Source organism: Elephas maximus, chromosome 25 (assembly GCF_024166365.1).
Source record: "Elephas maximus indicus isolate mEleMax1 chromosome 25, mEleMax1 primary haplotype, whole genome shotgun sequence".
NCBI classification, from domain to species: Eukaryota; Metazoa; Chordata; class Mammalia; order Proboscidea; family Elephantidae; genus Elephas; species Elephas maximus.
Window position 1 is genome coordinate 34,151,758 of NC_064843.1, and position 14,577 is coordinate 34,166,334.

General features: G+C 48.4%; 1 protein-coding gene across 1 annotated transcript; it reads left to right on the forward strand.

The window, feature by feature from the left end:
- Positions 1 to 2,224: 2,224 nt before the first annotated feature.
- FAM83C (family with sequence similarity 83 member C) lies at positions 2,225 to 7,643 on the forward strand. Its single transcript, XM_049869684.1, has 4 exons — positions 2,225 to 2,737; positions 5,239 to 5,406; positions 5,594 to 5,718; positions 6,209 to 7,643. The coding sequence occupies exons 1-4, from the start codon at positions 2,225 to 2,227 to the stop codon at positions 7,641 to 7,643; spliced, it is 2,241 nt and encodes a 746-aa protein (XP_049725641.1).
- Positions 7,644 to 14,577: the final 6,934 nt, after the last annotated feature.

Here is a 14,577-nt window from a genome sequence, read left to right on the forward strand (position 1 = left end):
AACTCTGCCACCTCCACCCCTGCCCTCTCAGTTGAGCTCCCCACAACCATACATATCCAGTACCACCCCCAGACACACGTACACACAGACATGCACACGGTGCAAATACAGACATGCGGCTAGGTGCTTAATTAAAGACTGTCAGGCAGCCTCAGGAATGCCACAGCTCTCCAGCACAGATCTGCGCCGACGTGCACAGGTAGTTATGCATAGCCACGTGTGTACGTGTATCTGGTTGAACCCTATGAAACTGCCAGTGTTCAATAGATTTTTACTTATAAAAATGGAATCGAATACAAACATGGGCATGGAGAGAAAGATACAAAGCCAAAAATATGTACCATCAGACATGTACACACTGAGGGATAAACAGGAACTCCACAACACAGAACCAAGGCCTGCCTCTCTGCCCCAGGGGCAGTCCTGCAACCCAGATAAGACCCTGGTTTTCCCCCTTTAAACACACCTGGAAATAATGCCTTAATGAGGGCCCCACCACCACACCTTGACTGCCCCACAGCTCATTACTCTCCCACGGTCTGGCTCTGCTTACTCACCCCTTGCCTCTCACTCCTCCCCTCCCCCAGGGGGGCCTCCTCAGAGAGCCTGGTGTTCCATTTCTGCCCCTGGCATGGGATGGCATGGCCCAGCCTTTCTGTTCTCATCCTATGAGCCCTCACCCCTGAAAGATACAGCCCCAGCTAGATACATCTTTGGTCCCCAGTGTCCAGCTCGACACGGGGAGCCCCTGAGCCTACTCTAAGAGCATATGGTATCCCCCACCCCTACCACCATGTGTTGGACCCCTTGCCAGACTCTGCGGACGCAGAGGAAGCAGACAGTTCTTGCCTTTAGGAATGGACAGATGGACCAAGACCAAGTAAAGCTAGGTGCAGCCAGAACTAAAATGGGGTTGCTGAGGCCTTGAGACATGCTTTAGGTCTTCTGCCCTACCCTTACACCCTGCCCTTGCCCCATGGCCATCCTTATTGTACCTCGTCCCTCCGTATAAACGTGGTGCTTTGAGCTGGCACAGGGCACCATTGTGACCACTTCTTTGCCTCCTGATCTTGTAGTGTATCCTCCCATGCTCTGAAACAGCCTCCGTCATTCCCAACCGTTTAATACTCAGCCCTGAGGAGGGTAGGAAGACTGAGGCCCAGCCCCCCCCCGGGCCAAGAACACCCCTGGAGTTGAGAGTGTGGGAAACCTAGCCATCCAGAGCAGCATTTCTCAAGGGGTGGGCCTGGCCCACTGCCCCAAGTGCACTGGGCACTCGTTTTAAAGGTGGGTTCTAGAAGCCTGCCCCAGACCTTCCAGATCAGAATCTCCGGGTGAGTGGAGCCTGAGGACCTACATTTTAACACTTCCTGGGCTTCTTTGAGCCACTACTCTGGGCCTTTGGAGAGTGGGCTCAGCCAGGGGTGGGGCTGGGCAGGGAGCCGTGAGAGCCACAGTTATGGAGGTGGCGAGTGGCAGGGTGATGATCATGGGAGCAACGGAGGGAGGCCAGGGTGTCTTTGTCCTTGGCGGTTCTTGGCTCTTATTCCATGCCTGTGCACTGGCTGTGCTGAGCCTTGTGGTGTGTATTGTGGTGTGCTGGAGTAGGGTTCAGGTCAGTTTAAGTGAGTGGGTTTGATCAAAATGTATGGTCTGCATGTGTCAGCGTGTATTCTACCTCTGTGTGTCTATCAACTGTCTGTGTGTCAGTATGTATGTCAGCATGTCTGTTTGTGTGTTCGCGTATTTACGTCATCTTGAGTCATCCATACACGCCAGGATGTGTGTGCATGTGTGCATCCCTCTGCAGGCCTGAGCCCCTTGGGACCGTAATCCCACCTCCATAAGAGCCCTGGAAGGTCAAGGTTTGGGGGAAACTTGCTAGGAACCTGGTCGGGATGGAGCAGGAGTTGTGGGGCAGGGTGGGCAGGGTGGGGGTGGAGGGGGACAGGAGCATATGCCAAGGGCCTGGCACTGCCACTTCCCTGGGCGGGCGAGTCCCAGCAGTGGGCAGATAGGTGGGGCCGACCCAACAGGTTCCAGAGGCCAGGGGCAATGGGGTGGAGCCTGGGTCTGACTTAGGGTAGCAGCAGGTTGGGGATCCTGCCCCACATACTGGGCGGGCGGGCAGAAGGCTGTTTTGCTGGTATCTTCTTCCTGCTACAGCCAGCCTGGGGTGCAGGCCATGGCGCCTGCTGGCAGGTGAGCAGCCAGGTGGGCAGGCATGTTTAGAAGCCTAAGGCCTGGGGGCTTGGGAGCCCAGGGCATGGCGGGACCCCTGCGGGGCCGGGTGGAGGAGCTCAAGCTGCCTTGGTGGCGAGAGGCCTCACCACTTGTGCTACGGCACAGCGAAGCCGCCCGGCTGGCAGCCGATGCCCTCCTGGAGCGGGGTGAGGCTGCCTACCTGCGGGTCGTCTCTGAGGAGCGGGAGCTGCCCTTCCTGAGTGCCCTGGATGTGCACTACATGACCAGCCATGTGCGTGGGGGCCCTGAGCTCAGCGAGACCCAGGGGCCGGAGGCCGCAGGGCCTGACCACCTCAGCCTGCTCTCCGAAGTCACCTCGGGCACGTACTTCCCCATGGCCTCTGATGTAGACCCCCCGGACCTGGACCTGGGCTGGCCCGAAGTTCCACAGGCCACAGGCTTCGCCCCTACCCAGGCTGTCGTCCACTTCCAGCGGGACAAGGCCAAGAACATCAAGGACCTGCTACGCTTCCTCTTCAGCCAGGCCCGCACGGTAAGGACCTCACCTCTTCAGACATTCATTTCACAGATATAGAAACTGAGGTCCAGAGGGGGAAAGGGACCAGCCTGAGGCCACACAGCAATTAAGGGTAGAATTGAGACTAGAACCTCTGGCCTTAACTAGATGACAAGCTCCTAGATGGTGCGCGTATATCTTAAGTACCTTGGTAACCCTTTGGCACTCAAAACTATGGATCCCCTGAAGTCATCTTAAAACTGAGCAATAGTTTAGCTCAACTAGTAAAAAAGTTCTGCCTTGACCTTTACGCTCTGTTAAGAACTATCTATACTGGATCAAATTGACCACAGCAACTTGAAAGATTAGACAGGAACTTTTAGGGGGCAGTGAGTTTATATTAATGACGGAAGAACAGCTCAGAAAAGGAGGGTGAGAATGGTTACACAACTTGAAGGATGTAATCAATGTCACTAAATTATACATGTAGAAACTATTACGTTGGTATATATTTTGGTATGTATATTCTCAACAACAAAATAAAATTTAGAAAGAAAACCATGGATAACAGAACAGGAGCCATCCCAGGGACTCCACAAACACCTGAAAATGCATGCAGAGCTGTGCATATTGCAGGGAGGTTCTTCACTGTATCTTTTTTGAGAGAGGGTCCGTGACCTTCATCAGATGCCCAAAAAGTTTTATGTCCCCAAAGCTAAGAACCACAACCTTGGAGAACACTGGAGCCATCCCCTTGACTTACAGAGGAGGAAACTGAGGACAGAGAGGGGCTGTGATATGCTCAGGGAACACAGGGCTCTGGCCCAGCGGGGCCCCTGACAAAGGCCCTGGAGCCCCTGGCTCAGTCCTGCATCCTGGCCTGTGCCTCAGCTGCACCTCAGCCCCTCCTGCATGGCATCTGCAGCTGGGGTTTGGGCAGGGCAGGGGCACCGTGCATGGGCTTTGGCATGGCCTTGAGGGCTGGGCTTTCAGCTCTGCACTGGCAGGAAAGGGGAATGGGGGCTCCTGGGCTCAGGGCTGGGGAGCGGGGTTTTCAGAAAAGAACGGGAAGATCAGAAAAACCTGGTGCCTCCAGGAAAGGGTGGTCAGTGCTAGGGAGCTCCAGCCACAGACTAGCAGAGCTTCACTACTGGGCCTTGACTTCTGTGACTCAGGAGGCAGAGGCATGGATAAGATGACCCTTGCCTGAGGAAGCAGCGTGCTGTAGAACTCAGGAGGTGGGATACCAGAGTCCCCCAGTACCTTTGCCAGAGCCTCCGCAGCAAGCCTGCCTGTGCCCCAGGTAGGGGAGGGCCAGGCTTGATTGGCATCTTGGCATCTGGAATGAGGTCATTAGGGAGGTTGTTGCTATTGCTGCTGTTGTCACCCTTACCCTTTTGATCTTTCCTGCCTGTCCCTATCCCTCCAGCACTGGCCAGGCCTGTGCTGTGATCCCCCAGTGCCTTGCTCCTTATCCCCCATCTGGAATCCTCCAACTTGGGGCTAGGAGCCAGGCTCCTGCTCTGGGCCCTGTCGCCGGCTCAGAGTGACCTTGGGAAGTGCTTCCCCTCCATGCAGCCCAATGCCCTCGTTTGTTAAGAAAGCAGCAGGAAAGGAACATTTCCTGAACTTCTGTTGTGTGTGGAGCCTTTTCACATTTAATTCCCCATAACTCTGAGACCTGGCTGTCATTATCTCTGTTTAACAGATGAGGAAGTTGAGGCTCCCAGAGGTGAAGTGGCTCACTCAACGCCATAGTACCAGGAAGCACAGAGTCCAAATTTGAACCCAGTCAGTCTGATCGCAGAACTGGAGGGCTCTGCTCTGCCCCTGCCACGTCAGCCTTGTTTGGGAGAGGATGCTCTCAAGGCAGATACGTGGGATGGGAAGAAGTAGCAGTAGGGGCTTGGAGGCCCCAGGGGTGTCAGGGACTATCTGAGGCAGGCCTGTATGTGGAGTAGAAGACACAAGCCCCTGTCCCTGGACTAAACAGGAAACTTGTCGTGGGTAGAAGTGAGGGAGTCCACGAGTGTCACGCCAGACCTCTGCAGCTTTACAGGAAAACTGAAGCAGCACTGGTGAAGGGCTTTGGAGACCCCAGTCTATTTTACAGCTCTGACCCTTGAGAGGGGAGCCTCAGACCATCCAGAACTAGGGCAAGTGCTAGTGGGAAGTGCCAAGAGCTGGACTCGGAATCTGGGTCTGGGTTCTACCTCTGACTCCTTCCTCCTCCTGGGCCTCAGTGATCCCATATGTAGGATGGGGCTTTAGACCAGCACAGTGGGTCCACAGACATCTTTGAGAATCCAATGACAGATAAATACTCTGTCCACAGAAAAATGTACCCTAAAACTTTCAAACAACTTCCTTGGGTTCAAGACAGTCAAAACTTCCTGTGCCTGAGTTAAAAAGCCCTGGGCTAGGTCACTGCTGATGATTCTTCCAGTTCAGATGTTCTCACAGGCTCTGGCCTCCTGGTTTTCAGTCTGGTACTCTTTCCGGGCCTAGCAGGACTGAGCTTTCCCCTCTTCCCCCAGGCGATAGCTGTGGTGATGGACATATTCACTGACATGGAGCTTCTGTGTGATCTCATGGAGGCTTCGAGCCGGCGTGGTGTTCCTGTCTACCTGCTCCTGGCACAGGAATACCTGAGGCACTTTCTGGAGATGTGCTACAAAATGGACCTCAATGGTGGACACCTGCCGGTCAGTGAGGGGCAGGGAGGGGAGGCCAGGAGAGTCAATTGGGTGGTCAGCGGGCACTGGGGGCCAGTGGGAGCAGGGGACTGGTTTCCCTTAGTATTTTGGGTCAAAGACTCCACAGGACATCCAGATTTGAGCCCACAGTCTGTCAAGGTCACCCCTCCAACCTCCCTCCCCTTCCTTGGTCCAGAACGTGCGTGTGCGGAGCACATGTGGGGATACATACTGCAGCAAGGCAGGCCGCCGCTTCACCGGGCAGGCACTGGAGAAGTTTGTCATCATCGACTGTGAGCAGGTGGTTGTGGGCAGCTACAGGTGAGCATGAGGACTGGAGGGGAGAGGGCCTGGGGCTGTGTCCCTGGGTGCTGAGGGCATCTGGGATCTGGCAGCTTTGAACTTTCCCTCCTTTACCCATCTTTTCAAACATGCATGGAGCGCCTGCAACCTGCCAGGCACTGTGCAAGGCTCGGGGATAGTATGGGGAGCTCACTGTAGTGGAAGGATTACCTTAATGTCTTTGGCATAGAGAATAATTATTGTACATTGGAATTGGAAGGACTTTAGGGAACCTTGCCCCTAGTCCATTTTACAGATGGGGAAATTGAGGCTCTGAATTGGGCCTGAATTGGACTTGCCCAAGTCCTCCATTCAGCAGAGCTAGGACTAGTGCAGACCCTGGGGTCAGAGCTCTGTACCCCTCACTGTGGTAGAGTTTTGGTCCAGTTTCCTGCTTTGCTCCCCTGGCTGTGACCCTGCCTAGCCCCCAGGTAGTGCTTGGCCTCCTGACCCTGTCCCTCTGCCCTAGCTTCACCTGGCTGTGCAGCCAGGCTCACACGAGCATGGTGCTGCAGCTGAGGGGCCGCATCGTGGAAGACTTCGACAGGGAGTTCCGCTGTCTCTATGCTGAGTCTCGGCCTGTGGAGGGCTTCTGCAGTGGTGAGAAGCCGTCGCCACGGGCACCACGCCCTCCTCCGGTGGCCCTGGGCTTTGGGCCTGGCATCCCAAGCCCCACCTCCTCCTCACCCTCCAGTGCTAGCCTCAGCAGCGTCAAGCACTCTCCTCTGACGGGCCGCTCCTCCTACCTCGCTCTACCAGGAGGCTGCAGTGATGAGGGTATGGAGTCCTCATCCCCAGGTCCTGCCTGCCGTGAGGCCAATGGCCAGACCCCCTTGCAATGCCAGCTGTCAGACCCTAATCACGGTTCCTCTCCTGGGCTCTACCTAGGCAACCTGGGCAAGCTGGGAGCATCTGCATGGTCCCAGGCCTTCCCTGCCCTCAACCACCATAGCGCCAGCCCCCTGGCCCTGGCTGTGGGCTCACCTCTGCTTCCCCACCCACGCCTCTTCTTCCCCTTCCCCCGGGGTGGCCTAGGCCTGTCCCGGCTCCAAGAGAACGGGGTCCCAGGAAGCCAGGGGCCTAGCCCTCCACGAGGTCGCCGAGTACCTGGCCCAGCCCTGGAGACAGTGGATGAGACGAAGGCATATCTGAGTCAAAGCCATGGTCAGCTGGACCTCCTGGTCCCCTTCCCCAGAGCCCGAGAAGCAGGAGGCCCTGACTCTGGGGTTACCCTCAGCTCAGACTCACTTCGGCCTGGTGAGCAAGCCCCAGAGGACAGGAGGTTGGCCCCAAGCCAGAGCTACAACCAACTGGACCTCCTGCCCCAGGCCCAGGGTGCTGGAAGGACCCCTGAGTCAGGCTCCCCAAGAACTGGTGATCGGGTCTCAGAAGACAGAAGGCTGTCCCCGGGCCACAGCCAGACCCAGTTGGACATCTTGGCACAGTTCTCCAAGGCCTGGGGCTCCAAAGTGCCCCCTGAAGCCAGCTCCCCAGTCAGGCCCAGCAAGCAGGGCCCAGATGAGCGGCGGCGGCAGACTCTAGGTCACAGTCAGCTGGACCTCATCACAAAGTTTGGCCCATTCCGGGGAGAGGGACCCGGGCCCAATGGTCTCCCTGATCTGAGCCCTATTCGCCAGCCTGGAGTGGGCTCTGGGGACGAGAAGCGGCTGACCCTGGGCCACAGCAAGCTGGACCTCATCACCAAATATCACCAATTGCAGGGCACCAGGCAGGGGCCTGAGCCTGGCCTGCCCGTGGGTTCCACAGGTGGCCATCGCAATGGTGGTAGCAATGACCTGTATGGAGATGAGAAGCGGCTGACCCTGGGCCACAGCAAACTGGACCTCATCACCAAATACAACAAGCCCAAGTTCAAGATGCTCCGAAGCCGCTTTGAGTCCTAGCCGCACTCCCTTCAGGGTCAGGTCTCTCCTCCACCCATGGAGCCTCTGGACTTGCTCAGGTCCTAGACTCTGAGCAGGGGCTGCATGGGGAGGGGAGTGTCTAGGAGCTCAGGTCAGATACTACCTGGGCTTACTTATACACACATACACACACACACACACACACACACACGGAAATGGAACCCACTTGTCAGACACTGTGTTGGGTATTCACACCAGTTACCTCTTCTCATCTTCATCCTTTCAACACCCTCTGTATAAGTATTATCATCCCTATTTTATAAATGTGGAAGCTGAGGCCCAGAGAGTTTGGATGACTTGTTTGGAGTCAGATCCAAGTAAATGTCTCTGCCTGACTCTAAAGATGATGTTTTTTGCAGACAGGACTCACAATAACCATACTTCACGTGTCCCCGTGCACAGAAAATATACATATCACAGAAATGCTCTAAATGCTTGCACAATACACACAGGCATGCCAACAGGGTGTGCACTCACACACTGCACACCCACAGACACACACAACCAGTAAGCACACACAGATCCATAAGATAAACCAAAACACTTAGAATTCTAGCCGTAGGCACTCAATAAATGTCACTTGACGAAATGAATAGCTACACAAAATACATGCATTCAGTGCGTGCTGTAGACCCCCTCAGGGTCCACAGACCGTAATTATGCACACAGGCACATGTACACACATGCCAACCAATATCTTCTTGAGCCTGAGCTGTGTACCCAGCCCTGGGCTGAGCATGCCATAGAGCTGAGGAATGAGTCAGACTCAGTCCCTGGGAGACAAGGATTAAATGCACAGGAGGGCTGGGTGGAGACAAGGGGCTCCAAGCCCCCTCTGCCCTCACCGTGACATTCTGAGAGACGGTAGGCTTTTGTAGATTCTACAAAACATGGGTCAGGTACTCCTCTCCAAGAGAGCAGAGCCAGGCCCCCGTCCTTGAGCCTCTCAAGGTGGACCTTGGTCAGCACCATTTATCCAGGGGACTGAAACCCACAGGGGACTGAAGATGGCTGCTAAATGACTGACCAAGTACGTAGGAGAGGCACATGTGGAAACCGATCAGCCGCCACACCCTGGTCCACCCTGGGCCCCTCCCTACCAACTTTCCCTAAAACCCTGCTTTATCCACCTTCTCCCGCCTCTCCAATATCTGCTTTGGTCTGGTTCCCTTTTATTTGGCTGCATCTCCTTTTCCAGCCTCTGTCCTGGTTGTCTACATCTCCCTAAAGAACACCCTTTCCCTGGGTGACCTCATCCATCCCAGGCTTCAAACCTAAATCTCATTCCTCAGCTCTTAACTCTCCCTTTGCTCCAGAGAAGGCCATCTTCCTACTTCGTGGATGTCTGTCCCGCACTCAGGGCCAAATTAAGGCATGTGAAGGCCCTAAACACTGATAATCTGTGGTACACTCTCCTCTGCTTACTCATACATTTGAACAGGATATGTGAGTTGTATGTACATGCATAAGGGAAACCCTGGTGGTGTAGCGGTTAAGTGCTATGGCTGCTAACCAAAAGGTCAGCAGTTCAAATCCACCAGGTGCTCCTTGGAAGCTCTATCGGGCAGTCCTACTCTGTCCTGTAGGGTCACTATGAGTCTGAATCAACTGATGGCAACAGGTTTAGTTTTTAGGTTTTTGTATCTGTGTGTGTATGTCTTAGCTATCCATGAAGTAAGTTCTTTTTAAATGGGACTATAATTTTTTTTTTTTTTTTTTTAATATTTAGTGATTGAACGCAAAAGTGACATATGCCTTTTAGCGGAATGAGATGAACTAGATCATAAAATTTTTAGTGGATGTGGGATACTAAGATTTTTACTATATACCACATTTTTTACAAAAAGAATATTCCATATATTCTACAACAAAGAAAAGTGAGTCAGTGAATTTAGTTGTTTCATCAATGTAAAATTCTGTGGATCTCCCACAACAAAAAATTGACTTTCACTAATTTTGCTTTAAATGGCTCATCCATCAGTTTTGATGCTTGTTTCATAATAAATGCTATAATTATAAATGAACAAATGAAAAGATGTCATAAAAGGAAATTTAATAATCAGAAAACAAATATTATAACAATATATTTTATTTTGAGATAGATCTTTCATCTCTAACATGTTATGATTAAAAACATTTCTTTCTATTCTTTGCTCTTACAAATTCTTCAATGATTTTCTCACAATTAAGCTGCTAAAAAAATCTACTTCCATACAGAATAAGGACGGTGAGTTTAGTCTTTCTTGACTCACCGTTGTACACTGAGGGTTTCCGAGTTTCGTTAGGAACGAAAATGAGCATTCTGTTGTGCAGTTTGTGATCATTAAAGTTAGGAATATGTGTAAAGCAATGGCAACATTGAGAAATACGCATTGTATTTTATCTTCTATTATGGAATCACACATGCCTACATGAGAAAAAATTTGTCTTTCCTGAATATAAATTTAGTTCTCGTGTAAGAATGAAACTGTCACACTTCTCTGTAAAGGTTTGTATTTAAGTTATCAGGATAAACCTGCACTAATTTCTGGGATGCCTTCATGCATTCTTTATCAGGTATATCCACATTTTTTAAGAAGGAAAATCTATTTGATAGAACTTCATACACTTTTGCCCTTCTTTTCATGCAGGATTCAAGTATGTCAATGATAATGTAGCACGTGGTTAGGCCAAATTGATCTCTGGTACTCAATACTTCTGAAGCACTTCCAACATTTACTTGTTTCTTTCTAATTCTTCTGCCATGACGAACTGCTTGATAATCAGTACTTGGTAGTGTTTGTTTTGTTGTGTTTTCAGAATTTTCAAAATCTTCTCTTCAATTATGTAAATACCCTGTTAATGACTGGTAGAAATCCACGCATGTCTTCAAATTTATTTCTGAATCTTGGAGAACTTGACTTGTCTGATGAAAATGCGGCAACATATTATTCCACATAAGCAACATAAATACATACTCTAGTGTTTGCGTTTTGTTGATGTTTTCAGCTTCTCTTTAGTATCTCCTTTTTGTGTCTGCTCTTCAGCAATATTTTCTAAGGCACCTAGAGTCCAAGTGTTCGTTTCCGGGACTGTACTCATTGCTACAATATGTGCTTCCCAACGTGTATTAGAAAGACATTTTAATACTCCATCATTGCCTAAGTATGTTTTAAGAGCTGCCCATCAGTGGGTAGAGGCAGCAAAAATGTATAAAGCAACTGAATGGTAGAAAAAAAAAATCAACTGCTTCAGGACAACAATCTACTGTGCTACGTCCTACAAGATTAAGTGAATGTGCAGCACATGGTATGAAAACGTCATATTCATTACATTCTAAAATTTCCTGTTCCATGCCTTTATAATGCCCTGACATATTGGCAACATTGTCATAGGAGTGGCCTCTGCACTTAGAAAAATCAATTTTGCAAACTTAGTGACGAACTTGGGAAAAGGATTCAAGACAGCAGCCTAGTCAGACGCACCACTCTGTGCCTCTACAGCAAAGACCCGAGAAACACAGTATAACAGATACAGAGGACAATCCTGGAACCCTAAGCATCAAATGAAAGGACATAGAATTAGATCAAACACTGACTAGAAAAAGAAACCAAATGACAGCAGCGAACAGAGAGAGATATGGAGCAGAGGTGACCCTCCAGCTGGTCTGGCACAGTGGGGCCAGCAGCATCTCTGGGTGAGGAATATAGGAAGACAATGTCACAGAACTCCCAACAGGAGACAGAGAAACTACAAAAACAAACCTAGAGTGAAGCAAGTTGAGCAGGACATGAGGTGGAGCTAAGGAGGAAAAGCAAAGGAAAGAGGATGAGAGCTTCAGAGACAGGACCCAGAGACAGGGTGACACTCCGTGGCGGTACCCAACCAGTAGGGTGGGTGGCAAACACAGAGCAATAGACAAGCCCCTCCTTTTTTCTTTTTTCTTTTTCCACCTCCCTGGCTAGAGAAAGCACCTGCACACACACCCCAGCTACCTGCCCCACCCCCCCCACTGAAGAGAATTCCTGTGTGCCCTCTGGCAGTCTGCCCACCTCCCCCCAGCCAGAGAGAGCACCTACCCACCCCACCCTTCCCATGCTGGAGAGAGCACCTGCGTACCACCCCCAGCAGTCTGCTCACACCTCCCCCACTGGAGAGAGCACCTGTGTGACACCCAGCTGTTTGCCCCACCCCTCCCCTGCCAGAGAGAGTGCCTGCACAACTTCAGCTGCCCAGCTAGCCCCCCAACAAAGAGAGTGTCTGATCAGATATATCAAAATAAAACAAAACTAAAAAAAAAATAAATAACACCTTAATGCCTTGGAGACAGCAGACAATAACAATCATATTAAAAAAAAGACAAGATGGCTCAACCAAGTGACCAAAATAAAGGGGCAAAAAACCTTCCTGAGGAAGAGACAGTAATGTAATTGCCTGATAAGGAATTCAAAAGGCTTATATATAGGGTCCTCAAAGAGACCAAGCAAAACACAGAGAAGACCCTAGAAGAATTCAGGAAAAAAACACAAGAACAAAACAAATTAAATAGACAATTAGAAATAATACAAAGACAGCAACTAGAAATCCAGACAATTAACAATAAAATATCAGAAATAGATAACTCAATCGAAGGACACAGGAGTAGAATTGAAACCATGGAAGAAAGAATTAGCGAAGTAGAAGACGTATCACTTGATACCAATTTGTTTGAGGAAAAATTAGAAAAAAGAATAAAAAAAAATGAAGAAAGCCTGAGTTATGTGGGACACTACGAAGAGGAATAATTTAGGCATGATTGGAATCTCCGAACAGGAACAGACAAAAATAAAAAAACCACAGAGAGAATTTTTGAAGATCTGCTGAAGAAAATTTCCCCAATATCATGAAAGATGGGAAGACTTCTATCCAGAAAGCTCAATGAACCCCGTACAGGAGGACCCCAAAGTCATCAAGATATATCATAATCAATCTTTCCAAGTCCAAAGATAAAGACAGAATTCTGAGAGCAGCTCAGGAAAAAAAAAAAAATATATCACCTACAAAGGGACTCCAATAAGACTAAGCTCTGATTTCTTGGCAGAAACCATGCAAGCAAGAGGCAATGGGATGACATATATAAAACCTTGAAAGAAAAGACTTGCCAAATAAGAATCATATACCCAGCAAAACTGTCTCTCAAATATGATGGCAAAATTAGGACATTCTCAGATAAACAGAAATTAAGGGAATTTGTAAAGACCAGACCATCCTTAGAAGAAATATTAAAGGGAGTCCTTCGAATAGAGAACCAATGACATCAGACAATAGCCTGAGAGTAAGCCACACAATGACATCACCAAGATGCTAACCCAGACAGAGAAATCTCAAAAGTAAAATAAAGCTACAGAACCAAAAACAGGGAGTCAGATGTCAATGTTTAAGCAACAACAACTTCAAAACAAATAAGGGGACTAAATGGTGTAGACATATAACTTCCATATGAAGAGAAAGTCATGGCAATATCAATAAATAACAGACTGTTTTAAACTTAGGAAGATAAAGGTAAATGTCAGAGTACCACAAAGAAAAGTTAATAAACCTACTTACCAAAATAAAGAAGAAGAAAACCATAAACACTCAGTAAACACAAAATCAACAATGAAGGAAATGAAAAGAAAATACATGAACAAAAAGAACTCAGCAGAGAAAATTAAGTAGAACAAAGAAAAACAGCAACACCCTAACAAAAAGCATAGTAAAGTGACAACAGTAAATTCATACCTATCAATAATCACACTGAATGTAAACAGTTTGAATGCACCAGTCAAGAGACAGAGAGTGGCAGAATGGATAAAAAAAAACATGACCCATCAATACATTGCCTATAAGAGACACACCTTAGATACAAAGACATAAATAGGTTAAAAATCCAAGGATGGAAAAAAATATATATATCATTCAAACAGTAACCAAAAAAGAGCAGGAATGTCAATATTAATCTCTGATAAAATAAACTTTAAATCAAAATCCATCATAAGAGACAAGGAAATGCATCACGATTAAAAGGGCAATCCACCAAGAAGATATAACCATAGTAAATATCTACACATCCAATGACAGAGCTCTAACAGCATTGAAAAGAGGAAGTAAAGGTTCCACAATAAGAGTAGGAGACTTTAACACACCACTTTGAATGAAGGACAGAACAAATAGAAAGAAACTAAACAAAGATATCAAAACCAAAACCGTTACTGTCAAGTTGATTCCAACTCATAGCAACCCTATAGGACAGAGTAGAACTGCCCCATAGAGTTTCCAAGGAGTGCCTGGTGGATTCAAACTGCCAACCTTTTTGTTAGCAGCTGTAGCTCTTAACCACTATGTCACCAGAGTTTCCAAACAAAGATACAGAAGACCTAAATAACACAATTAACCAACTTGACCTCATAGATATATACTGATCATTTCACCCAACAGCAGCACAGTATACATTCTTCTCCAACATACATGAATCATTTTCCAGAATAGACACAAAGCAAGCCTCAATAAATTTAAAAAAATCAGAATAATACAAGGCATCTTCTCTGATCACAACTCTATAAAACTAGAAATCAGTAATAGGAAGAACAAGGGGAAAAAATCAAGTACATGGGAACCGAATAACACTTTACTGAAAAACCAATGAATAATAGAATAAATCAAAAATGACATTAAAAAATTTCCTAGAATCAAATGAGAGTGAAAAGACGACACACCAACACCTGTGGGACACAGCAAAAGCAGCGCTTAGAGGAGAAGTCATAGCAATAAACACACACATTAAAAAAGAAAAGCCAAAATCAATAGCTAAACCCTACCACTCAAACAAATAGAAAAAGAGCAGCAAAAGAAGCCCACAGTCACCAGAAAAAGGAAATAACAAAGATTAAGGCAGAAATAAATGAAATAGAAAACA